The sequence below is a fragment of the Tetrao urogallus genome (genome assembly GCF_951394365.1).
Source record: "Tetrao urogallus genome assembly, chromosome: 12".
In the NCBI taxonomy this organism is placed as follows: domain Eukaryota; kingdom Metazoa; phylum Chordata; class Aves; order Galliformes; family Phasianidae; genus Tetrao; species Tetrao urogallus.
The window spans coordinates 18,469,328-18,493,520 of NC_136825.1; the positions used below are offsets into that span (position 1 = coordinate 18,469,328).

At 58.2% G+C, this 24,193-nt stretch overlaps 3 protein-coding genes across 4 annotated transcripts in view; all 3 read right to left on the reverse strand.

Moving 5' to 3' along the window:
• Positions 1–1,030: 1,030 nt before the first annotated feature.
• Positions 1,031–4,804, reverse strand: MLKL (mixed lineage kinase domain like pseudokinase; the record flags this gene model as incomplete). Its single annotated transcript, XM_079541439.1, has 10 exons — positions 4,318–4,804; positions 4,020–4,133; positions 3,694–3,868; positions 3,203–3,300; positions 2,735–2,870; positions 2,534–2,618; positions 2,196–2,347; positions 1,961–2,010; positions 1,483–1,623; positions 1,031–1,083 (listed from the first exon to the last, which is right to left on the reverse strand). Exons 1-10 carry the CDS (start codon positions 4,772–4,774, stop codon positions 1,031–1,033), a joined length of 1,461 nt encoding a protein of 486 aa, XP_079397565.1. The 5' UTR covers positions 4,775–4,804.
• A 2,013-nt stretch (positions 4,805–6,817) lies between these two features.
• Positions 6,818–13,713, reverse strand: FA2H (fatty acid 2-hydroxylase; the record flags this gene model as incomplete). Its single annotated transcript, XM_079541407.1, has 7 exons — positions 6,818–6,897; positions 7,482–7,734; positions 8,059–8,231; positions 9,350–9,456; positions 9,541–9,683; positions 10,477–10,557; positions 13,459–13,713. The coding sequence occupies 7 exons, from the start codon at positions 13,711–13,713 to the stop codon at positions 6,818–6,820; spliced, it is 1,092 nt and encodes a 363-aa protein (XP_079397533.1).
• Positions 13,714–16,737: 3,024 nt separating this feature from the next.
• The window catches only part of WDR59 (WD repeat domain 59), a gene marked incomplete at both ends in the record, with an annotated part of 46,948 nt that continues 39,492 nt past the window's right edge, over positions 16,738–24,193 (reverse strand). For both annotated transcript variants that reach the window (XM_079541517.1, XM_079541516.1), the window contains 7 exons: positions 16,738–16,973; positions 17,851–17,993; positions 18,364–18,490; positions 20,626–20,698; positions 20,788–20,935; positions 21,942–22,054; positions 23,934–24,015. In XM_079541517.1, the coding sequence (XP_079397643.1) occupies positions 16,738–16,973; positions 17,851–17,993; positions 18,364–18,490; positions 20,626–20,698; positions 20,788–20,935; positions 21,942–22,054; positions 23,934–24,015 (922 nt within the window). The remainder of the gene's footprint in view (positions 16,974–17,850; positions 17,994–18,363; positions 18,491–20,625; positions 20,699–20,787; positions 20,936–21,941; positions 22,055–23,933; positions 24,016–24,193) is intronic.

A 24,193-nucleotide genomic window follows, 5' to 3' on the forward strand; every position in this document is an offset into this window, starting at 1 on the left:
GCGGAAGGCGGCCGTGCAGAAGCTCCTCAGGCGCAGGTCAGAGGGCTCGGGGCAGCACCGCCGCTGAAGCAGCAGCTTCCCCTGGCGGACGGTCGGGTCTCCGAGAGCGCAGCTCTGCTCCTCCATCCGCCTGCCGCACCTTCGAGACAGGGGGACCAACAGAACGCAAATAAATCATCCGTACGTGGCAAAACCAGCAGCGTGCAGCGCGAACGGAGCCGCGTTTGGGGTTCGCTGAGGGTTTTCTCCCCACGGGATCCGGCGCTGTGCCGAGCAGGGCCCTCCCGTCACAGCCCAGTCCCGGGCACCGTCCCGCGCTCCACCCGCTGCCTCGGGGCCCGCCGCCCCCCCGGCCTCCCCTCACGCTCAGCTCTGCCGAACCACTCAAAGGAAGGGAGAAGGGAGAAACGAGAACCGACCGGCCCCGGCTCGGCCCACCTCACGGCGGCCCCCCGGCTGCCTGCCGCCCGCCCGCGCCGCTCGAGCTGCGCGCCGCCCCACCCCCTCAGCCCTATTGGCCTGACGCTCCTCCTGCCGCCGCCTCTATTGGGCGATCCGAAAGCTGTGAGGACTTTTATTGGTCGAACGCTCTGTCAGTCTGCCTCAGTGAACGGACTGTGGAGGAGGAGAGGCGAGAGCAGTGAGGCGTGCTCTGATTGGTCGGTCGAGGTAGAGCTGCCCTGCTGATTGGGCGGTGAGATCCTCGACGGACGGAAAGGGCGGGGCAAGAGACAGGAAGTGCGTTTTGATTGGTGAAGGCGCCGCCGGGACGAAATAAGCGGGAGCGGGAGGGGATTCAAATTGAGGCGGGGGGGGGGGTGGGGAAGGTTGCCATGACAGCGGGGTACAGCGGCCCTCAGCCCCACCCGCGGGCCTCGAAGAACGCAAACCAGCCGGCACTCAGAGATTTTCCAGTCTTATTTAATAAATAAACATATATTGACACTTCGATGATTGCAGTCGCAGGGATGGTAGGCAGGGAGGCCGGTCTGGGCAGCCGGTCTGGGCAGCCTGCTGGGGCTCTCCGCAGCTAGCTGCCCTGGCTCCTCCTTTTCTCCAGGTCAGCCAACAAGTCCACGATCTCTGTGGAACACGAGGCCAGCGTTAGCACAAACAAAGAGCTTTTGGTGCCTGCGAACCTGTGGTTTACCCAGCCAGGCCTGCGCCGACCCCAAGGATGGAGAACCTTCCCCATTTACCCGAGTTTGCAATTAATTGCTCTTGTGCCATGCCAAAAGAGCGGGCCTGGCTGTGTGTGGTGTGGATAAATCCTGCTGTGTGAACAGGGTGTATGGGGAGACCGTAAGCAGGAAGGGCTACAGAAGGAAACCTGCTCTTGGGAGACCTGGTGGCGTCGGCAGGACGAGGGGTGATCCCAAAAAACAAAACTGGGCAAAACCCGGTGGAAAACAAGGGACAGATTCGGCACTGAGGTGGCTGACTGACTGAGGGACCCGTGGGGCACGTGTCCAGGACACTCACGCTCAGCAGACGGGCGCTGGAATGGATCAAAGGCCCGACACTGGTTGATGACTTTCTCCAGCTCTTCCGGACAATCTTCTCCCAGTGGCTCCTGATACTGGTGGTCACAGATTTTGTCTCTGATCTCCTGGAGAGAGCAGCCTAAGTGAAACAAGGACATCAGAAGGTGTGGAGGCTCACCGAAACCATCCTGCAGCCTCCTCCATGGAGAAGCTGGCAGAGGGGGCACCCAAACTGTGTCAGCAATGAGCTCCCCCCATCTTTGCCGTGACACCGCTGGGTCCCATTGAAACAGGATGCCTTAACGCTTCAATGCATAGAAACAACAAATAGAGACAGCATTTCTTGCATTCTTGTGGTTTAACCATGTGCAGAAGCCGTGAAGACGTCATACAGACCCAAGCACTGGGACCCACGTACTATGGGATGCTCCAGCAGCTGAGCTTTTACACAGGGCCATAGACAACTTCTGACTCACCTTCAAATGGGATTTTGGAGGTTGCAATCTCCCACAGCACGACCCCGAAGCTGGAAAAAGACAAGCAAGAGTTTCTCAGTGTTCATCCCACCACGTCATCCTCCTTTCTGACGGAGAGGGCTGGGGGCTACGCCTCATAATAATTTTTGATTAAACCTGGCCTCCATCCACAGCTTGACAGCTTGACATCTGCCCACTGGCATCGCACCCGGGAGGGCTTGTGGGGCAGACATACCTGTATATCTCACAGGACCTCTTGTAAGGGCAATAGACATCCATCAGGTTCTCGGGGGCAATGTAAGCCAACATACAGACTTGGTTCAAGTTCTTCTTATTGACTTTTCTCTTGATGGAAGACTCTGTTTCACACAGCTCGAATCCTGACAGCTGTTTGCAAAAGTTAGATTGAGAAAGGGAGAGGCGTTAGAAATGTAAAGTTGGTCACCGGTTCTCAGCTCAACTTTTGTGGACACATTTCCTCTTCCTTTTCTAACATGCATGGTTGGCAGCTAAATGCAACCTCGCCACCCCCCCCGCTCCTACCTCTAGAGCTTCTCCAGGCGTGGTCCTTACCTTCACACAGTAATCCCCAGCCACCAGGAACTTGCTGCTGCAGATGCAGCCGTGCAGTCGGGACTTCTCCTCCGTCTGGTGCAACCTGCAGCCAGCCAGAAACAAGAGCAATGTGTGCTGTGTTGAGCCAACCTCTGCCTCGGGGTGCAGCAACGCGTGCAGGTGGCCCCCCGGGCGGCCTGCCACCGATTTGGAGCTCACCTGTAAAGGCCCCTGGCAGCTCCCAGGGCCATCCGAATGCGGACTTCCCAGGAGAGATGCTGTTGCTTGGTCAGCACCTCCCGCAGCGTGCCGTGCTTGCAGTACTCCATGACGATGGAGAAGCAGGGGATCCCATCTGATGCAGAAAAATGCATGCTGAGTGGGCAGCTGGCCCCAGGACAGCCACAGACCAGCTCATGTCAGGAAAGCTCCCAGGCACGAACCACGGTAAGCCAGTGCTGGTTCTGCTGGGTAGAACTGGCTGGATGTCTCTGTTTTGGGGGGATCTGAATAATGCTTTAGTGCTTTACAGCAGAGACCTGCCTCATCCCTGCAAGAGCCTCAGCAGAGATGGGGGAAGCAGCCTCTCAGGCATGCCCCTTTGTGTCACCTCGAGCTGTCTGCCACCAGCTAGCACTAGGGACAGGCAGGGAAGCAAGAGGAAGCCCTAAATGGCACACCCCGTACCTTTCTCCTCAATGCAGATCCCATACATGCGCAGAATGTTGGGAGACTCAAACTTCTTCAGGGTCTGAATCTCCTTCTCAAAGATGTCTCTCACCTTCCTGCAGAAAGGGACAGCGCAGTGAGGTCATGGAGTCATAGAAAGGTTTGAGTGGGAAGGGACCCTAAAGGCCATCTGTTCCCAGCCCTGCACTGAGCAGGGACACCCACAGCTCCATCAGCGCTCAGTTCCCTGACCTTGGCTGTGTGCAGGGATGGGGCAGCACCAGCTCTGTGTGCAGCCTGTGCCTCACTGCCCTGAGCACGAAGGACTTCTTCCTTAGCTCCAGTCCAAACCTCCCCTTTTGGTTTGAACCGTTTCCCCCTGTCCTATCACAACAGACCCCGCTAAAGAATCTTCTTTCTTCCAGCCCCTTTAGATTCTGAAAGGTCTCCAGGGCAAGATATGTCGTGCCATTCTCCCAACCCCACTGCCCTGCGCTGCTCCAACTCACACTGTGTCGGTGGTCAGCGGCCTCTTGAAGGTTTTGATGGCGACTGGGTACTTGAGATACTCTCCCTCATAGAGGTCGTAGCGCTCAGTGTCCTGCAGGTGCCTGCGGAAGGTGAGCTGGTCCCGCTCGATCTCAGTGATGGCTTCCCTTTTGCCAACATTGACCTTCTTCAAACCTGCTCACGCCGCACCGGGAGGAAGGAGGCACAAATCAGGCAGGGCCGGGGGAAAGCCAGCGACTCTGTGGCTTAGCAAAGCCTTTTATGGGAGCATTTGTCCTTTCTAACAGGGACGCGGAGGGCAGATCTCTTTGTGACGCCAACTTACTGTCCATCACATGCACGATTTTGTTCAGCTCGCCTTGCATCCAGTCCACCTTGCTCTCCATGCACTGACTGCCCATGTGCATCTCCCAGGCCTCATCTTCAGGCTCTTTGGTACCTGGGGTAAGACAGATAGGCGCAGAGATGGGCTGGATGAACGTGCAGCACTGGCACTGGCAGTTTTTCCGGTCCCTTTGGCTTTCCCCAGCCATTGCCATCAGGCCGAAGCTGGGCTGGGGTGGGCTGCCAGCTCCCAGCCAACCTCCGGTCTTGGGGAAGGGACACACTAAATGCACACTTACTTGCAATAACCTGGTCCAGGAAAGCCTTGTCATCCCTCAGATCCTCAGCATCTTGCCTGCGACATATCTTTGTCTGGAAGGCCTCCAGCAACGCCTGCTTCTGCTCTGCTTGTAGCAGCAGCGAGAGCCCTTGGGCGATGTCCTCCAGGCTCCTGTTCACCCAAACAAACTCCTCTCCGCTGCTGCGGGCACTCAGGAACTTTTGGATCCAGCTGGTCTGGCTGTATTTTATCACTAGCTTCTGGGCTTCCCCCAGCGCCTGGAGCAGCTTGGTCAGCATTTGCTCTTCGTGGTGGGAGATCTGCCAAGATGGCTGAGCCTGCAGGACCCGCACGGGCCCCAGCAGGATGTGGATGCGCTCCACGAGGCGCTGGCACTGGTGCTTGCAGCACCTGACGTGCTCAAACTGGCTGTGGATGGCATGGGCGATGGAGAAGACCTTCTCTATGATGTCCATGCTTTCAGCCAAGGGCTTGGCTGATGGGGACGTGGGGCAGCGGCGTCTGCTGGAGGTGACCCTTGGGCAGTGCTCACAGGTACAGCGTGGATCTTCCGCACCTTAGCTGTCAAGGAACAGCCTTAACATGGCACACAACACCCCACAGCCCTCACCTCCCCAACGCCTGCTCTGGCATTTGTGTAGATCGGAGTAGACACGTGTGAACAAAGGCACTGGTAGCAGTGGTACCGTCACACCAACCATCACAGAGTACCCCAAGATGGGAGGACTGAGGGGTCCAACTGCTGGGGCATTTTGGCTTCTTTTACGTGAATTAAAGCAGGAGCAGCCAGAGCAGGATCCGCGATCTCCCAGTAGCATCCCCCAGCTGTGCTCCCCAGCATTACCACCCAGATAACAGTTTTTTCCCATGTTCAGGCAGCCCCAACTTCATGTCATCTCCTCTCCCCCCAGGGAACCTTTGCTAAATGAAATCAAAGAGTGCAGCTTACCCGGCCCCGTTCTGCTCGCCTCCTCGGCCGTCTCTCAGACTGGAGAGGAACCAGGGACACGGGGGTTTATAGGGTGCTTTCCCAGCAGCGGAAGCTGCATTGTGCAACGTGGAACCACCGTCACAGGAAAGCGGCTCCAGCTGATGGAGGATGGTGCAGAGGCACACAGTGCCCCTCCATGCAGGATCGGGGTGCTGGAAGGAGGAACCCCCCACAGGAGGCACTTTGGGAAAGCAGGGTAGGGAGGTGTCTGTGCCCCCTGCGTCGATGCTGCCGTTCCAGCCCTTTTTGCCACACGGCTTTCCCAGGGCTTGGTACCAAAAATCCCAGCCCTGCAGGGGGGCTGTGTGGCAGGGAGCAGCAGCCCCCAGCCCCAATTCCAGCCCGACCACGCAGCCCTCCCCTCTCTCAGCCCATCCATCGTCAGAGGAAGCGGGTTACAGGTGAGGAAAGCGATGCCTGCCCCTACCGGGAGGGCAGGAAGCTTTACAGGCCAATTTTCGGAAGCTCGGGGCCGCGTGTGACACCCATTGCCCAACTTCGGGGAAGTGGCCCCAGGGCCTTTCCAGTGACAGAGGGCTGGCTGTCACACAGCTGATGGGAAGCATCTCCCTCTCTGCCACAGCTCTGCTTTTCTCAGTGGCCCCAGGCAGCACGGGGAGGTGGGAAAGGTGACGGCAAGGGACGGTGACCTCCAGAGCCCCCCCAGAGCCAGGCCCTTGGGGAACAATTGGACCGGATCATCTTTTAGGTCTTTTCCAACCTTGGTGATTCCATGATTCCATGAAAGGTTTTATTTTTCAAAATACACAGTTTATTTACAATTGCCATGTCTACAGTCGTACGTAATAGCTTCATTCTGAACCTTTAAATATCTGCAGTAAACATTAGAAAAAAAAAATAATAATAATAATCACAGGATCAGCCCAAAAAAAACAAACAAAAAAAAAGGCATCTTTTAGCAATTCCATTCATTGGAGTTTAAGTTTCAAGTAGCTGAGGACCACACGAATGCAAAGTCAAACAGACCAGGCAGGGAGATGGGAGCGCTGGTTAGAGAAAGGCCAAGGCCAGCCCTGCCAGACGCCCGCCTGGCACCGCAGAGCAAGGGAAGCCCGCTGCACGGGCAGGCAGCGCGGGTTTGGTTTGATTTCCCTCGGTTATTTCGCCTCCCCCCTCCCCACAGGCAACCCGAGAGGTCGGAGCCCCCGGGTGGGAGTTGGGCGCAGTGCAGCGGGCTGCTCAGGGAGGCACTGAGAGGCGGGGGTGCGGGGTGTAGCAGGGGGGGCTCGAAGCAGCCGGCACTTCATCCTCCAGGCACAGAGGTGCCCGCTCATCAGTGCCCTCAATGGGAAGAGCTGGAGCCCCAACAGCCTCCTCCGGCCCCCTCCCCACCTCCATACCCCCCGGCCCCACCGGCAGCACCGAGGGGATGGAGCGGCCCCACGACGGGCGATGGAGAGGGACAAGGAGGACGGTGCCGATCCTCGGCAGCACAGTGTTCTGAGCCCTCACGGCCCTGAGCACGGTCGGCTGAGCGCCGGGGCCATCAGTCCTCTTTCTCAAAGGTCTCTTCGGGGATGAGCGTCCGGAAGGGGTGATCCCAGAAGCGGGTGGTGATGCCGAAGCCTGCAGGGGAGGCGAGAGAGCGCTCAGCGCGCGGCACCGCTGGACGGCGCTAAGCAGGGCTGCGCCACCGGGACAGAGGGAGCCGGGGCAGGGAGCCGCTACAGCCCGAGCTCCGCAGGGCCCCACCGCGTGGCCGGGACGCAAATGTCACCCGGCTCGGTGATGACACCAGAGCGGGGCGGTCCTTTACGGGATTGACGGCGCGTCACCCGGCCCCAGGGCAACAAGCAAGGGCGAGGAGGAAGAGCAGAGGGAACAACGAGAGGAGCCGGCTGGGATGATAGCTTATCTGGACGGGGTGCTTTCTCCTAGGAAACCGGGCAAAGGGCAGGTTGAGCAAGGGGAAGGTGTGGGGCAGAGCAAGGGAAGCCTCACCCTGCACCCGCCAACGGTGCCACGAGGAGGGCTGGGCACGGTGTGCCATTGCCTGATGGCAAGATAGGCACGGAGCAGGGCTCCCACAGAGGGGCACTTTGTCTGTCACAGGCACCCCCGCACCCAACCGAACCCAACGGAGCGTTCCCAACCTCTGTGCCCATTCCCAAGCCAGAAAGGCACAGCACAGCACGGCAACGCAGCGCTACCTGACTTCTGGTGCTCAAAGTGGTGCTTGACGTGGTACGCCTTCAGCCCGTACAGGTAGGTGCCTTCCTTCGGCGAGCCGTAGTGCAGGTAGTAGTGCATCATGTCGTACACCACGTAGCCACACAGCCCTCCCACAAACACAGACAGCCCCAGCACCTCGGGCAGCAGCAGCCGCAGCACGCCGTAGAAGAAGGCCATGACCAGCGAGGCCGGCACCGGGGGGAAGACCAGGCGGGAGCTGTCAAAGGGGGACTGGAAGCGGAGAGAGACGGTGGGACGGCGAGCTCCTCGCTCACCCCAAAGCCTCCCTGAGAGCTGGAAGCATCCATCCCACAGGCAGCGCCATCCCCACACGTGGCGAAGCCACCCCCAGGAACCCTCCCGCCCCAAATGCATCCTAAGCGAGGCACCGTCTCCAAGGGGGCAGACGTAGCCCCCGGTGAAGCTAGAGGGAGCCCGCTGCTTTCCAAGTCTTGCAAGCCGGGCTCGTGGTTTAACTCAGCTGCTCCAAGCTCATCCTCCGGCATTAGCAAAGGGCAAGGGCACCCTGAGAGGAGCAGAAACTCTGCCGCTCACCTTGTGGTGCTGCCCGTGCAGCAGGAAATGCAGGGTGATGAGATAGTAGTTACTAGCAGGTGGCTTCATGTGGAAGACAAAGCGATGGATGAGGTACTCAAGCAGGGACCACAGGAACATCCCCAGGAGGAAGATGAAGGGGAAGCAGTGTTTGTGCACGGGGATGGAGTACTCTACACAATGAGACATGCAGCAGTCAGCGAGGCGGGTGGATTCACATGCTTCTATCCGTGGCCATCCTGATGCCAGCAGCCTGGTGAAGCTCGCCTCTCCCCCCACTTGTTTGGTTCCCCTCATTTTGCGCTCTTTGGGGTAGGAGCCGATGCCAGCTGGGACTGCAAGCATGTCCTTACGGAGCAGCTTTCCCCACCCAAACAGGCAGCACGACCCGACGGACACAGGCAGCGCTTGTGACAGTGGAACAGAGCCGCTGCTGTGTTTTTGTTTGGCAGAGAATACAGCTGTCGGGCGCTTTCCCCCGCAGAGCATTTTTCCACCACCTCCTCCTTTTGCTGCCAGCAAACCCTGTGTCCTCCCTCGCAAAATTCACCCCGTGCTCACTGGTAAAATTCCCCCAGATCCAAGCACTGTGTGGCAATGGGAAGAAAACCCCCTGTGGGCAGCGAGATGCCTGGTGCGCAGCCCATCACCCTGCATGGGGAGGCAGGAAGCACAGCTGGGAACGCAAAAAGAGATGGAAAGAGAACGGGGAGGAAGAAAAGGACGCGTGATGGATTTATTCCAGCCCAGGACAGAGGCAGGGAAGCCAGAACATCAAAACCTGCTCTGATTTTGGGCACCGAGCGAGGCAGCTGGCACAGGGTGGCACCCGCAGCGGGGCCAACAACAAAGCTGTCACCCAGCTGCCCGCTGCCCGCTGCCGGGGCTGCGCACAGTGGTGGATTCAGGGGGAGGTGCTGGTTGAACAAGCTGTGCTCTGTGCGAGGCCGGTGGTGTGAGAGCCGTGTTTGTTCACCCAGCCCCAGCGTCGGGGCAGCGGGTGGCAGCGCAGGGGGACGTGGCCATCGATGAGCAGCGGGGCTTCGTTTTGGGTATGGAGGAAGGGAGGCAGCTCGGGGCTGTGCCCGCTGCCCTGGGCAGCCCGCTCTGCGCCCACCGCTCTCTGGGGCGGCAGCTCCCTCCAGGAACAAACCCCAGACGGACAGGCAGGGGAGCGAGGCGAGCTCAGCCAGCACGGGTGGCTGCGTGCAGGGCAGTGCTGGGGGCTGCGGGGACTGGGGACGGACTGCGCTCATGCAGGCGTGCACTGAAGGCCGGGGACGGGTCGTACCTGCGGTGAAGGAGGAGAAGAGCCTGGTGTCGCCCTGCGCCAGAGCTGTGTAGCTGAGCCAGCTGAGGTAGAACACCACCGGGGTCCACACCAGGAACACCACGTACCTACGGGGAGAGGGGATGGGTCAGGGGGGCGGACCCACGTATCTGCACACCTCCACCCTCCCTCCGCCACCCCAGGATGCTCACCACGCCGTCTTGGAGAGGGCCTCAATAAAATCCGAGTGGAAGAGGCGGATGGGCCGATCCACGGGCTGGTGCACCCACTCGTCATACTTCTCCCCCAGGTAGCCCACCTGCCACAGCAAGGGCTTCCGCCAGTCCACCAGGTCCTGGGGGCACAGGGCTGTTGGTTAGCTCCCTCCCTCGTCCCCTTCTCGATAGTACCCGCAATCCGGGGGGACTCATGGAATCATTAAGGCTGGGAAAGGCCTCAGATCCCCAGGTCCAACCCTGCTCCACCCAGCCGTGCCCACATCCCTCAGTGCCACATCCCTGTGGCTCTGGGGCACCTCCAGGGACGGTGACTCCCATCCTTTGGCAGCTGTGCCGCTGCCTGTGGAGTCTGGATAGGGATGGATGTGGTCACCCAGCAGGGTAACGACCCCAGGATGTGTGGGAATGGATGTAGATGCTCCACACCAGCAGAACTTCCGAGCAAAATCTCATTTTGGGACACACGCAAAGGAAAAAATTCTCTTTTAAAGGCAATTGGTGGCAAAATATTCATAGTGAACAAAGGGTTTCCTGTTGGTCAAATAAAGATAAAGGCTGGTGCTCCCCAAAGAGCGCTTGGCACAGCAGCCACGCGGTGCAACAAGAGGCATCCAAAGGCACCTTGGGGACAGGGAGAAACCCTGGGACACCGAGCTCTCAGTCTGCCCAGCCAGGATATCCCTTATATGTCAGCAAAAAGGGAAAAACAAATGATAAATGAATAGAAATAATAATAATAACAAAAAAGCAAACAGCGCGAGGCGTGGCGTAGCAGCACGTCCTGCTTCTACAGGCAAAGCTGCTGTCAAAGAAAGGCACCGGCGCCCACAGAGGAGCCTCCCAGAGTGGCTGCTCCTGGGCCATAAAGGCAGCGCTGTGTGCAGGGCGAAGGGCAGAGCACGGCCTCACCGTGCCCACGTCCACCGGCTTGCAGCGGGGATCCAGCCGTGGAGCTGCAGCGTCCAGCGGCTTCTCGGCCTTGGGGCAGCTCTGCAATGAGAAAGCGATGGTTTGGGGGTGCTGGGGAAGCTCGGGGTCGCCGCGGTTGATAGAGACCACCACCACATCTCGTCCAACCGCCCACCTGCTGCAGCGCTGCCTGCTCACCACGTCCCCATGAACCACATCCACGTGTTTCTGCAACGCGCACACACACACCAGGCTGCTGTTACGGCTGGAGGGCACCGCAGTGTTTGGGACATCAAGGCACACAAGGGCCGGGGGCACAAGGACGGAGAAAAAGGGGGAATCCCTCCCCTCATGGCTTTGCCCACCAGCAGGGCCGTGGCGGCACCTCCATCCCTCCGTGCTTCTGGGTGCCGACGCACCTTTCCCCTGCCTCGTCACCTCGGTTACCCATTAACCAGCCATAGGTTTTCCCCAGATGGTTGGGACATGTGGGACGGTCCCCACACAGGGACACGAGTGGCGGTGACACGGCCCCAGCGGTGCCTCGGCAGGCAGCCAGGGCTTTATGGAGCACTCGTGATGCTGACGCGGGGCCGTTGACCGACCCACTGCCAGTGGAACAAGGTGACACCCGGGCCGGGCAGCAGAACCGAGTGGGAAGACCTTCAGCTTTAGGCGTCTTGAGTCTTCCCGCTTGGTTCTGCCGGACGGAGACCCCGCGAGCTTCAGCCGAAGGGAAGGCGGCGGCGGGGCTGCGCCGTGGGCGACGCTGCCGCTGCCTCTGACGCGGCGCAGGGCGAACAGGTCCTGCCGGAGCCGTGATGTAAGGCAGGGAAAGTCGCGCCCGCCTACGGAGCGCCACCGCCCTGCACCTCGCCCCGACCGCGGGCGGCCCTGCTGGGAAGCGATGGAAGGCTGCGCTGCGTTTCCACGCGCGGCACTCAGCGATGCTCCCGTGCCCGCGACCCCTGTCGGCCTTATGGGGCGCGGACACCCCAAGCTCACCCCACGGTGCCCGCGTCACCATCCCGCCTTCAGGCCGTGAATCACAGGGCGGTGAGATGCGGATGCGAGGTGACACGGCCCATAAAACGCGGGTTTAAAAAAAAAAAAAGAGATAATAATAAAAAGCAGGGCCCTTTTTATTACAACACCTCCCAACAGGTGAGCGCCTACGTACGCTGAGCTCACACGGCGCCGGGAGATGCGCGGTGACTCACGGCAGCGTCGCGCAGCCCCGCGGAGCTCTGATGAAAGCCCCATTGCTCAAATTGCCGGCTAATTATACGATCCGGTTCCCCCCCAGCGAAGCTGCTGAACCCCGCCGTCTCGCGGAGCTAATTGCCGTTCCTCGCTTTCATCTGCGCTCCGTGCGCGCACTTCGGCCACGGAAATGGGGACGGGTGATTCAGCCTCCGATAGCCGCCCACCCGCCGGGGGCTGCCCCGGACCCACACGCTCCGTAATTAAGCCGGGCTCTCGTTTAATAAACTCGCATTCCTATGGGATGTCCTGCGGCGCAGCACCTCCTCCAAATCCCCACCAGGGCCGCGTCCGCCCCAAACCAACCCGAGCATCGCCAAGGGCGCACGCCGGCCCCAGCGGGGCTGCTCTCACCCCGGTGCCACCGCCATCCAGGACGCGTTATCCCGTGCCAGGCAGCGCGCGATCCCCTCGCCCGGTGTTATCGCACCGGTATTTGCCTTCGCGCAGCGACACAGAACCCGTTTGGTCGGTACCGGCGCTCGGCCGAACCTGTCGGGCTTGTTGTGGAGGCCGCGTCCCAACAAAGGCGCTGCCATCGCCGGGCTTTGGGGCTGCAAGAGCCGAACAAAGCTGTGTCTGTGCGGGGCCGGAGAGCAAACAGCGCCGGGAAGCACCGCCGGTCATCGACCCCGCGGCACCGGGCATTCGGTCAACGCACACTGCTGCAGCAGCACCACTCCTACAACCCGCAGCCCGCCCCGCACACCCCAACAGCCCGGCTGCGGTGCTGGCACCCAACCCCCGGATCGCAGTCCGCAGACCCCCCCCCCCCCCCCGCGGAGCCTGGGTGTGCCCCGGACCTTTGCACCACAGGCGCTGGGCGCTCCGCACGCACCTTGCATCACGTCCCAAGCCCTCGTGGCAGTGAGTGCCGCACGCAGCTCAGCCCCATAGACAGGGACACGGGGCGCCCCATAGACGCCGCACAGCTCTCGGGGTGCCCTGCAGACGCTGCACAGCTCAGCTCACCCCGGACACCTGCAGGCACCGTGCAGCTCCATCCCACGCTCACGGGACCCGGCTGCCCCACAGACCCCACGCTGCCCACTCCAACCCTGGGGCACCCTATAGGCCCATTGCACATCAGCTCGCTCACCCAGCACACCCTATGGATCCCATTCTCCCTGACTCTTGAGGCAACCTACAGACCCCATATCTCTTACGCCACCCTCATGACACCCTACAACCCCTTTAGTGTCTAACTCAACTCTGGGTCACCTTATGGATCCCCACCCCCCCTTAGAACTCACTACAGACCCTGTACCCCTCACCCCACCCGGCACACCCTACTGACCCCAGACTTCCCAAACATTCCCAGCACACCCGAGTAGATCCCATACTTCCTACCCAACTTCCACGCTACCCTACAGACCCCACGGCGTCCATCCCAACCCTGGGGCACCCTACAGACTCCACACATCCCAACTCACACCCAGCACACCCTGAACTTCCTACCCTGCTTCCGGGGCACCAGATGGACCCCACAGCGCTGAGCCCATCTCCGAGACCCCACACCGCTCCCCCCATCCCCGGGACATCCCGCACACCCCGCCCCGCTCCCACCATACCCCGCACACCCCACACCTCCAACGCTGCTCCCAACGCACCCTCCAAACCCCGCACCCCTCCGGCCCAACTCCGGCACGCCCAACGGACTCCACACCCCCACCCCGCTCCCGTTGCACCAGACGGCTCCCGCAGCTCGCAGCCCGCTACCTGCTCGTCCCGCAGCTCGCCCACGTAGTACTGCTCGAGCCAGCGCCGGGCGTTGGCCGAGTGCCGGTGCGGGGGCCCGTCTAACGCGGCGCTCACGTCGGTGCCCGCTCGGCTCCGCAGCAGCCGCTCGCCGCCGGGATGCAGCCGCACGAAGGCGCTCAGGTCGTACAGACGGCGGCGGCACCGCACCAGGCACTCGCCCCGCGCGCAGCGATCCCGCACCTCCGCGGCGCTGAAGGAGCGCGGCGCCGCCATGGCCCCCGCCCGGCCCCGGCCCCGCCGCGCTCTGCCGCCACCTGCGCGCCCGCGCCGCTCATTAGGCGGGGAGGCCACGCCCCTCCCGCGCGCCCATTGGGTGGGGGGTGGAAAAGGGGGAGGGGCTTGCGGAGGGTGGCCCCGCCCACCCGGCAGGTGCGGGGTTGCAGAACGGAGGGCTGGGGGAGCGGGGGGCGATGCGGCGCCTCTGAGAAATGGGGGCTATGGGGTGAGCTGCACCCTGCGCCAGTCTGGAAGACTTCAGAGAGCGGTGAGGCACTGGAACAGGCTGCCCAAGGAGGCTGTGGATGCAGGGATCCAAGGCCAGGCTGGATGTGGCTCTGGGCAGCCTGGGCTGCTGGTTGGCGACCTGCACACAGCAGGGGGTTGGAGCTGGATGAGCGCTGTGCTCCTTTGCAACCCAGGCCATGCTGTGATGCTATGATTCTAAGGAATGGCAGAAATGTGGGGCGCAGCAGTGATGGTGGGACCCCTTGGGGCAATGGAGGTGCAGGTGTGCCCGAGAGAGAGGACGGGGTGATGCTGGGGGCACCACGGCTGTGGGCACCCTGGTCCTGCTCCCCCGATCCCTGGCTCTTTGCAGATTTGTCACCGATGCAACGAGCCGGATGGGCCCCCAGCTGGGAGGGCAGGACGGAGTCCATCCCCAAGAATCCCTCCAGGAGCGGAGGTTAAGGGGGATAAATAAAGCGCTGCTGACAGCCCTGCTTCTCCTCCCCATTATCCCCCAACCTCTCCCCCCCGCTGTGGCTTCTGCCCCTGTGGGTGTGAGGCTGCCTCAGGGGACACCCCCACACCGCAGCCCAGCCCAGCCATGGGTGCTCCCTGCCCAGGAACGCGGCCCCCCCTGCCCTGCAGCACCCCAGGCCCGGCTGCTGAGCGAAGCCTTTAATCGGGGCAGACTCCAAAGCGCCCGTGCCTCCTTGTGACATCTTTGCCCAGCGGCAGCTCGAGGCCCACCGTCCTCATTTCGGGGTCCCCGAGCCCCAGGGCGAGGCAGGGGGTTTCCACTCGGGGATGGGGGTGGAGGTGGATCCGGACAACCCCCATCCCGAGGGCGCGCCTGGGGCGCAGCACCCAAAGCACGGAGCACCCTGCGCCCCTGGAGCCACGGGGACGGGCAGCGCCCTGCAATGCAGGCGGAGGGACTCCAGCCACCAGCGCGCCCTCGGGCGCTGCCGACACCCGCGGCTCCCAGACCGGTTCACCTGCCCACCGGATGCAGGAATGCGGCCACGGCGTTTGCGGGGACGAAGCCCTGCAGCCCTGACGCCGGGTTCATGGGGACGTGGCTGCACAGGAAGCAGCCCGTGCAGATGAGGGGTCCCTCGGCAGCTCCCTGCTCGGGCCGGTGGGAAGCAGCCCTTCCTGCCTCCTCGCAGTCACCGCGCATTGAGCAAGAGCGTTCCCAAGGCCGGCGCTGCGCTCGATGCAGGGTGTGAGAGCGTCCGGGAAGAAGTTCCTCCTCCCTCGGCAGGGTTGCACAAACACCCGGAGCTTTTCCACCGCGCTCCGAAGCATCAGCCGCCCTCCAGCTGCAAGGCATTTAGATACTATGGAGATAGCCTGTAATGATCTGTAATAACGTGCAAATGCCACAATCTGTCAGCCTGTCATCTTTAAATAACAAGTCTCCCTTCCCTCCCAGCCTAGACGTGCACTCTCGAGCATGGAAATGAAGGCACGCAGGGGTGGACGGCTGGCACGTAGGGAGCTGCGGGCGGCCACGCTGCTTCCAGGGTGACACAGAGGGGAAGTGGGTGTGGGAATGGGGAGTGGGAGCCCTGGGGGGCGCGGAGGATGCACAGCAAGTGCAGTGGAATCGCATGGGGAGGGCGAGCTGCTCACGGCACGACGACCAGAGCACGCTTCAAAAAATAACTTTAATTTTAAGAGACGTCTTCTGCTTGTTGCACAGCAGGAGCCCCCGGCCTGAGTTATCACAGACACAGGCCAGGCCAGGCGGCAGGCACGGCCCCATAGAGAGGGGTCCATCCAGGACATTCTCCAATGGAAGGCACAAACCTGTTGCCTCTGTCATCCCCACCGCTTTTCCAAACCCCTTTTCCCCTTGAAACCATCACCAATTACTCATCAATTCCCCCTGCACGGAGCAAGTGTTCTGCCTGTGTCTTCCCAAACCTTTCTGCATTGCCCCCCACAGGTGAAGGGAGACCTCGAAACCTGCTGTGGATCCTAAACAGAAAAGCAGCTGCCTCTCCCAGCCCTGAGGACGAGCTGCCAGCAAGGCAGGGACAGGCAAGTTAAAGTGCACTGAATCACCCAGGGCAGAACGCAGGGACACTTACTGAAGAGCAATAAACTTCTGGAAGAAAGCAACTAATCCTAGTGGCTGTGGTTGAGTGGCTGGGCTTTTCACACTAGGGGCTGATATGGAACAGTGGGAGGAAAGTATTCAGGAAATAATGCTGAAAAACGTCATTTCACTCTTGCTTTATGGGATAACCTCAGCAACGTAAACAGCAGTTCAAAAATAAGGACCCTGTTGGCTCAGAAAGTGACTTGGAGCACAGCCACTTGTTGAGCACAGGTGACAGTGAGCCTGCAGAGCTCACTGCTGCTTGCAAATTATTTCTGCCTCAAGTGTGTGAAGAAGGCTGTGCCTGGCTCACCCTTGGCCCATCCAGAGGCACCTGGAAAGACATTAGGCAGCTGGAGCAGGTCTGGCTCTGCCAGCCGAGTGCTTTCCAAAGGAACTCCAACGCCTTTCCACAGCCTGGCAGAGACCGGCCAACATTTACACTCCTGCAGGACAAGTGTGAGCTCGGTGGTGTGGCATCCATCGCCAGCAATGGACACACTGGAGTTTGGTCCAAGCGGTCTGGAAGCAAGCCACAGTGACACTGGAAGCACTCAGAAAGGTCACCACCAGTCCTGCGCCGGCTCCCAGCACGGCTCCTCCAGACGCCGCAGAGCTGAGTCCACGTGGCTCGGGAATTCCATCCGCAGTCCCCTTCCCGGGGCGCTGTGCTCTGCCGCCGTTCAGAAGGTGCTCTCGAGCAGGCAGTGGCAGCCGCAGCCCGTGGGGCAAACCTCCTGCGTGCGAAACCACTCCATCATGTGGCTGGTGTGGCCACCGTGCCCACAGGTCAGGCAGAAGTTGGAGGAGCCCCGCACGGCCACGTGGCAGATGGCGCACTGGAAGGTGAAGCCCTTGCAGATGGCGCACTGCGTGCCCCGCGCCTCGCTGCGGCAGTGGCTGCAGTACACACCAAACTCTGTGGGAGGGCAGAACGGAGAGCGAGACGATCAGTGCTGCTGGAAACCGCGGAGTCATTAAGGCTGGGAAAGGCCTCGCAGATCCTGAGTCACAGCCCAGCCCCACCGTGCCCACAGCCCTCAGTGCCACATCCCCGCGGCTCTGGGACCTCCAGGGATGGGGACTCCCCGCTGCCTTGCGCAGTTGTGCCACTGCATCACCGCTCTTGAGGAGAAGAAATTGTTCCTAAAATCCCACCTGAGCCTCCCGTGGTGCAACTTGGGCCCATCGGCTCTTGCTCAGGATGGAGCAGGAGGGATTCCTGCTTCACAACGGGACAACAATCTGTGTTTCACAGACCTCAGTTTGTCTCCAAAAGGAGCAACGACTTATCACCACCGACAGGCAGTCAGAGTGCTGGGACACAGGCTGGCCCACTGATTGTCCTGATGGCTAAACAGCTGTTGGATGGAACACGTGTCATTTCTAGACTGAGACATGCTGCAGAGAGGAAGGCTTCTGGCTGCTCTCATCTGCCTCACATCTAAGTGTGGCTAGAAACAAACAGGAACAGCCTTGTTCTCCCATCACAGAGAGCACATCTGATATCAGTGATATCAATGTCTTGACTGCTCACTATGGAAAAGATGACACAGTGAAGTCACCAACTTTCACAGAATCACAGAATGGCCAGGGTTGGAAGGGACCTCAAAGATCATGAATCTCCAACCCCCCCTGCCACATGCAGGGCCACCAACCTCCACGTTTAATGCTAAACCAGGCTGCCCAGGGCCCCATCCAACCTGGCCTTGAACACCTCCAAGGATGGGGCATCCACAGCCTCTCTGGGCAGCCTGTTGCCTGGACAACCAGAGAAGACTGAAGCAGGCACTCACCAATTCCTTTGTGGGGATCAGGAGGACTGGAGACAAACTTCAGGACCTCAGCTCGCTTCTCTCGCAGACCCCAGCGATAGAGGATTTCACCGTAGCACTTCTTAAAGTCATCAAACTGCTGAGTATTGGCAGGATCCAGGAGCCTTGAGGAAAAAACAAACTGTGCTCTCAGTCTGGCTGCAGTCCCGTTGCTAGTGATGGGAACCAGCTCCCATCACTAGAACAACAACAGATTACTTCCCACGTGCTGCTGATGTGCTATGGAGAACCACTGGTCTGCCCCCGGCTTGTTCTAACAGGAGGACCCCAGCAGCTCCCACGTGTCACAAGAAAACCCAGCGGAGTTGAGCTGTGCTGCACAGTTCTCCAAGTTACCACCTGAAGGTAAAGGTGCAGGAGCAGGCTTGCTGCTTCCCTTCTGGTTTCAAAGCACCAGCAGAGACCCGGCTACAGAGCTCAGGCTGCCATACCCTGAAGGCCCCAAGGCACCCCACAGCCCAGCCCACAACCCACCTTTTGTTCTTCTCGTGCTGGTCCTTCTCTCGCTCCCGATGATCGGCGTACATCAGGTTGCTGTAGCGGAACTCATCTGGAGAAGACTCGCACCAGGGAGCGGAGCTCTGCTCAGTGTCCTTGTTTGCTGCAGGCATCAGAAGAGTGCTGTGAGCGTAGGTCAGAAGGCACAGCCCTCAGCAGCACGAGATGCACATCACACAGCCACATCACTGCCTTCTGAGCCCCCCCAGATGTTGCTTTGGCACAGAAAACCAACGCCAACCCCGTGCTCCTGGTGAGGCACAGGGAGGCAGAGCAATGTGAAATGCAGGAATCCCCTTTGCCTCTCACTTTCTATTAAAAAGCATTCAGGCAATTCCTTGGAGTGTGCTTGGGAACATTAACCCTGGAATGCCTGGGTTCTCTTTCCTGGGCAGGAAGGATTCCCATCACCAGAGCTGCAGTTACGTAAGGGGGCCTCTGTACGTCCTGCCCTGCAGGCAGCACTGCTAACTGCTACAAGACAACATCAGCTCTGTTTACAGCCATTTCCCCACTATTTCCCATGTCAAAGATAAGACACTGACAGGCTACAGCTTTGCTGCCAGCAGGGCTGATGCTGCCCCAAGCCACGTTTCAACTCTGTGACCCTGGAGCCCTTGAGAGTGACTTGTTTTTGACACTTCCACAGATCAGCAGGAAATGTCATTAGTGTCACAGCTACTCAGGCCACCAAAAACTCAGCCTACCCAGTTGCTGCTGCTGCTGCTCTCCCAGTGACAGGAGAAAGCACAGCATTGCTTTTTCCCCCCCCCAAATAAATCCTGTGCAATTATCTGCCTGATGACATTGCAAAGCCACACTCGATAACAGCTGAATGATTGTGGTGACTGGTAGGGGTGCCTGAAGACTGGAGGAAGGCAAATATCACTCAGAGCATCTTCAAAAAAGGCAAAACTGACCTGGGGACCTGCAGGCCAGGCAACATCACCTCACTCCCTACTAAGCTAATGGAGCACTTAATCCTGGGACCATCGCTAGACGTGTGAAGGATGAGAAAATCATCTCAAGCAGCCAGCATGGCTTAACCACACAGAGGTCACGTCTGACCAACCTGATAACGTTCTGTGATTAAATGGCTGGCTCTCTAGAAAGCAGTGGCCATTGCCTGCTTTCCTTTCACTTCAGTAAGGCTTCTGACCCTGTCTCCCACATGATCCTCACAGACAAGCTGATGGAACGTGGGGTGGATGAGCAGACAGTGAGGCGGATTAAAAACTGGACAAGCAGCTGGGCCCACAAGGTGGTGATCAGTGGAAGGAAGTCTACTTTGAGGCTGGTAAATAGCATTGTGCCCCAGGGGTCAACACTGGGTCCAGGCCTGTTTAACATCTTCATTAATGGTCTGCACGATGTGGCAGAGAGTTTACTAATGACACGAAACTGTGAGGAGTAGCTGATATGCCAGAGGTTGTGCTGCCATTCACAGAGGCATCAGCAGGCTGGGGAAGTGGGCCAACAGGAACCTCATGCATTTCTACAAGGGGAAATGCCAAGTCCTGCACCTGGGGAGGAACAACCCCAGGCACCAGTGAGGCTTTATAGTCCCTCAGAGATACTCAAAGGCTTCTTGGACGTGGTCCTGAGCAACCAGTTTTAGGTGGCTCTGTTTGCAGCAACCTGCTCCAAGTACCCTGCGTGAGCAGGAAGGTGGACTGCATGACCTCCAGAGGACCCTTCCAACCCCAGACATCCTCTGAAACAAAAGACACGAAGGCCCTTTCAGTAGCACTGTCTGTTGAAGACTGCAGCCTCACTGCACGGAGATAACAGCCTCAAACAGTACAAAGTACCAGGGCTACGGAATGCTTACATCACCAATCAGCAGTAAGGCAGTCAGCACGAGCAACGACAGCCAGTCTGGAAGCAAAACAACACAACCTGGTCTCTCTTCACCTGCTGCAGCAGTGGAAGCTCTTGGCCAAGGGTTAACCTGTGATCAGGGAGTCTAACTTGGCATGTCTAGAGGGTTTGTAGCAGTTTCTGCAAAGCTCAGGAGACAGAAGGAGCAGGACTGTGGGACCACCAGCATGGTTACTGTAAACCATGCTAACTTCCAGCCAAAGAATACCCTGTGGGCCAAGGCACAGAAAGCTTCTCTGGCCGAGTAGATCTGCAGTCAGCCAGCGCTAGCTCCCTGCCCTCCCCAACACACGAGCTATCTAAGACCTAGGCCAGAAGGGAGGCAGATTTCTCTACCTGCTCCCCAGGTCTCAGTACCTATGCTCCAGCCCCCAGTGCCAAGTCCAGGATCCGACATGCTGGAACAGGAACCAGAGGAAGTGAAGCTGGGCTGTTGAGCAGAAAAAAAGAAATCGTGTCATCTACACAAGAGATGTTCAAAGGCTTCTGAGGCAAGCAGGAAAGAAATGGCTGTCATACGTATCGGCTGTGGGAGGCCAGGTTGGAGGCACGCTGAGGAAAGGGGCCATAGGAGTTTGGGCACCCCTGTAGCCTGGACTGGGCTTCAAACACACTGCACAGCATGGCCAGGGTCTGCACATCGTGGAGCTGCGAGTAGTGAGCCAGCCTAGGAAATGAAAAACACCAAGTCTGAGATGGGCAGAGTTCAGTGGAAAAAGCACTCAGACTCCAAGGCAAATAATTTCAAGCCTGCTGCATAAATCCATTCAGGGCACATTACTGCCCACGGAAGGCATGTGCATTCTGCTGTCTTTTCTATCACGTCTTTCAGGAACCAAGCCCTCCCCCTGCAAACACTCTTGGCCTAACAGGTGGGAGAAAGGCGGGGAGGAACTCTGGGAATCCAGCAGTGCTCGTGGCCTCACTATCCCAGCTCCGTGCAGCGTCAGGAACAAGGCCCACAGAACTCGTGGATATAAAGCTGGGGCCACTAAACTCATCCCCTGCTCGCACTGCTTTTTTTTTTGTTCTGAGACCCTCTGTATGCAACCATCCTGCACCCAGATCACAAGGCAAATCTCCACCGCACGTCTCCTGCATTGCTGTGAAGTTCCTGAAGACTGAGAGCAACAAAGAGCCACCCATGCTCCTCTCCCACAGCTGCTGCACAGCAGGAAAGAGCGAGGTCAAGCAATCACATAGCAAGTACAACACACAAACTGTGTCTTCAAATGGGATAGATCAACAGATAATGTTAATTACTAATCGTTCTCCCTCCTGAACAGATTCACTGGCAGGAAGACTTGTGCGGCTCATACTTGGCTCTGAGAGCAGTAAATTAATTCCCACTAAAGCTGCGTGGCAACAGTGAATTTGAAAGCGAATCAAGCAGCTGCACCCACACAACCATTTAGGAGGCGGGGAGCAGAAAACCTGAATCTTTATTTGTAAGTCAGGCGTTGTGGGCACACGGGAGAACAGAGCTCCAACTGCACCTGAGCTGTCGCTCGCTGTCAGCCCAGGGACTCCCGGGTGCCTGATGGAGGCCAAATGCTGCCCCCTGCACGTCACCAACGCACTTGCACAAAGCTGCCATACAATATACACACTGATGAAAGGCTCCCCCTGCCTCAGCAGCCACTCCCATCCCTCCCTAGCATTCAGAGACCTACAGGGACTCCAGTAATTGACGTCCAAATGGATGCTGTGCCCAAGGTATCTCCAGATCTGGGTCAGACTTCGGTCCAAGACAAAGATCAGTGGCTACCATAGCCAGTGACCAAACCTGGCAGACAGGAAGGAAAAGCAGCAAAGTTACAATTAGAAACAGGCAGACTCCTGGGGGATAGGTGTGCACAGATTCACTCGCAGATAAATAATAATGGATTTCAACAAAACAAAACAAAACACAACTACCAAGAGGGAGCAGCTCCAGCCTCAGTGTGACAAGGAGTATGTAGAGCAAAAAAAAACGGATGCTTTTGCTTCGGGGTTGGGTTAAGCCATAGCTTATTCTTCTTCAAAGTTCAACAGGAGAATTTAAGCAGACCTATTAGCTCATTTACATTCACAAACCTCAGACGGGTTTCAATTCGATGCAGTTCCTGGGTTCAGAAACATCTGGTGATAGAAAGATTGCCAGTGCAACTTTACTTGCTTGGCACGAACCCTCTGCTGAGCTGCGTTACTGCACACACAGCTGAGCACAGACAGATGGGCAGTTTGCCACCCCTGCCCCATGGGTTACCTCCTTCTTTCACACACCACCTTTCTCTTATCTCCCTTTTCTCTGAAAATGGCTCCATCTTTTCGGTCTGCATCCCTCTGAGTGTGCACAACTGAATCAAACCTAGGACTGTTTTTTTTCCGGCTGCACCTTTTTAAAATGGAGCAATTAGAACACAATATTCCAGGGGAAAACAAAGTTCTGAGTTTGGCGCAAAAAAAATAATAAAAGAGACCAGAAAAGGAAAGTGAGCACCATGCTGGAAAGAGCAGGAGTCAGAGAGGGGACAGCTGTACCAGCAAACACAGAAAAGCTGGGGAGAAAACACAAGTGCTGCAAGTACCCAGAGGAACAGCCAGGAATCACAACTCCATAAATGGGACAGAAAGAGACAGTAAAGAGACTGAAACAGGGACAGGCCTGAGTGTGAAAAACTACAGAAAGGAACCTGGAAAAATGTCACTTCCTATACTGCTGCAGAGCATGTCTAGCATGTGACTCCATCACTCAAACCTCCACATCTTTATGGAGTAAGGCAAGCTACAATACAGGCTGGAGTTACACAGGCAGGGAACAACGAGCAAGAAACAGAGATATCAGAAGGATCCTGCTGAAGCTGTCCTACCCAAGCTCCTGTACTCCAGGTAAACCAGTCTGCTCAATGAGGCACAGAGGGAAAGGAGACCTACCTCCTTCCTGGGGGTGTGGCAGAACCACAAGCTAACAATCTCAGACAACAGCTTGAGGTGGCTCCTGCCATTCAGCAAGCCCATGGCTGCTCCCTGCACAGTGCTAGGGGGAGCCAAATGCTCAGCACAGGGGCACAGGCTCCTCTGGCAGTGCCAGCCTGCTCCCCAGTCCTGGCAAATGTTTTGCCTGTTGCTATGGACTAACCACAGGGCAAGGCACAAGCCAAAGCAGTCATCCTTCCCCTGCTACTGGCTGAATGCAAGTGGATAGCCCCATTCTAGGGCTGGGGCTCTGGATGCAGACTTTTCTTCGGGAGAGCTGGCTGCAGTTAGCACACAGCAGCGGTGCAGATTAACGCTGAGCTAATTACAACAGGAAGTATTACACAAGACAAAACCATCGATCAAATCCTAACAGCAGCTTGGCAACTCTGTGCACAGTTACTTCCTCTGCAGACTCGAACACAGACTGCATCCCTAGGTCTGCCTGCAGGAATTGCCTGAAAAATGTGCTTCACACTGTTTGGCAACAGGCATACCACATCCTGCCTGCAGCCCAGCAAGGGGACCTCTGACTGCCCAAACCAAGGAGCTACAGAGCACCTCTGGAGCTGTCTCACACCCCTCGGTTCATCAGCCTTTTCACACACAATGGAACAACTGCTGAGGTCAGCTGACTGTCCAGGTACCAAGGCAATAGCACAAGGCATCTAAGGGTAGTGAGAAAGAGGTCTGATTCAGTGTAATACCTGTACAAGATCCCTCCGTCCAACAGCCATGGCTGAGGCAGCATTCTTCTGGCAAGTCTCCTGGATATTATTTACGTTCAATCTGAAAAGAAGAAAGACAGATCAGCTTTTTGGCTGGCATGCTGCCTGAGAAGGCAGGGAGGAGTGGGGAGGATGTGGTACTGATAATAGTAAGTAGCCCAGAACTTGCTGATCACTGTGAGCCTACAAGCACGACCAGGATTTCATCTGGCCCCCCTGTGTTACTCAGGGATCACTGC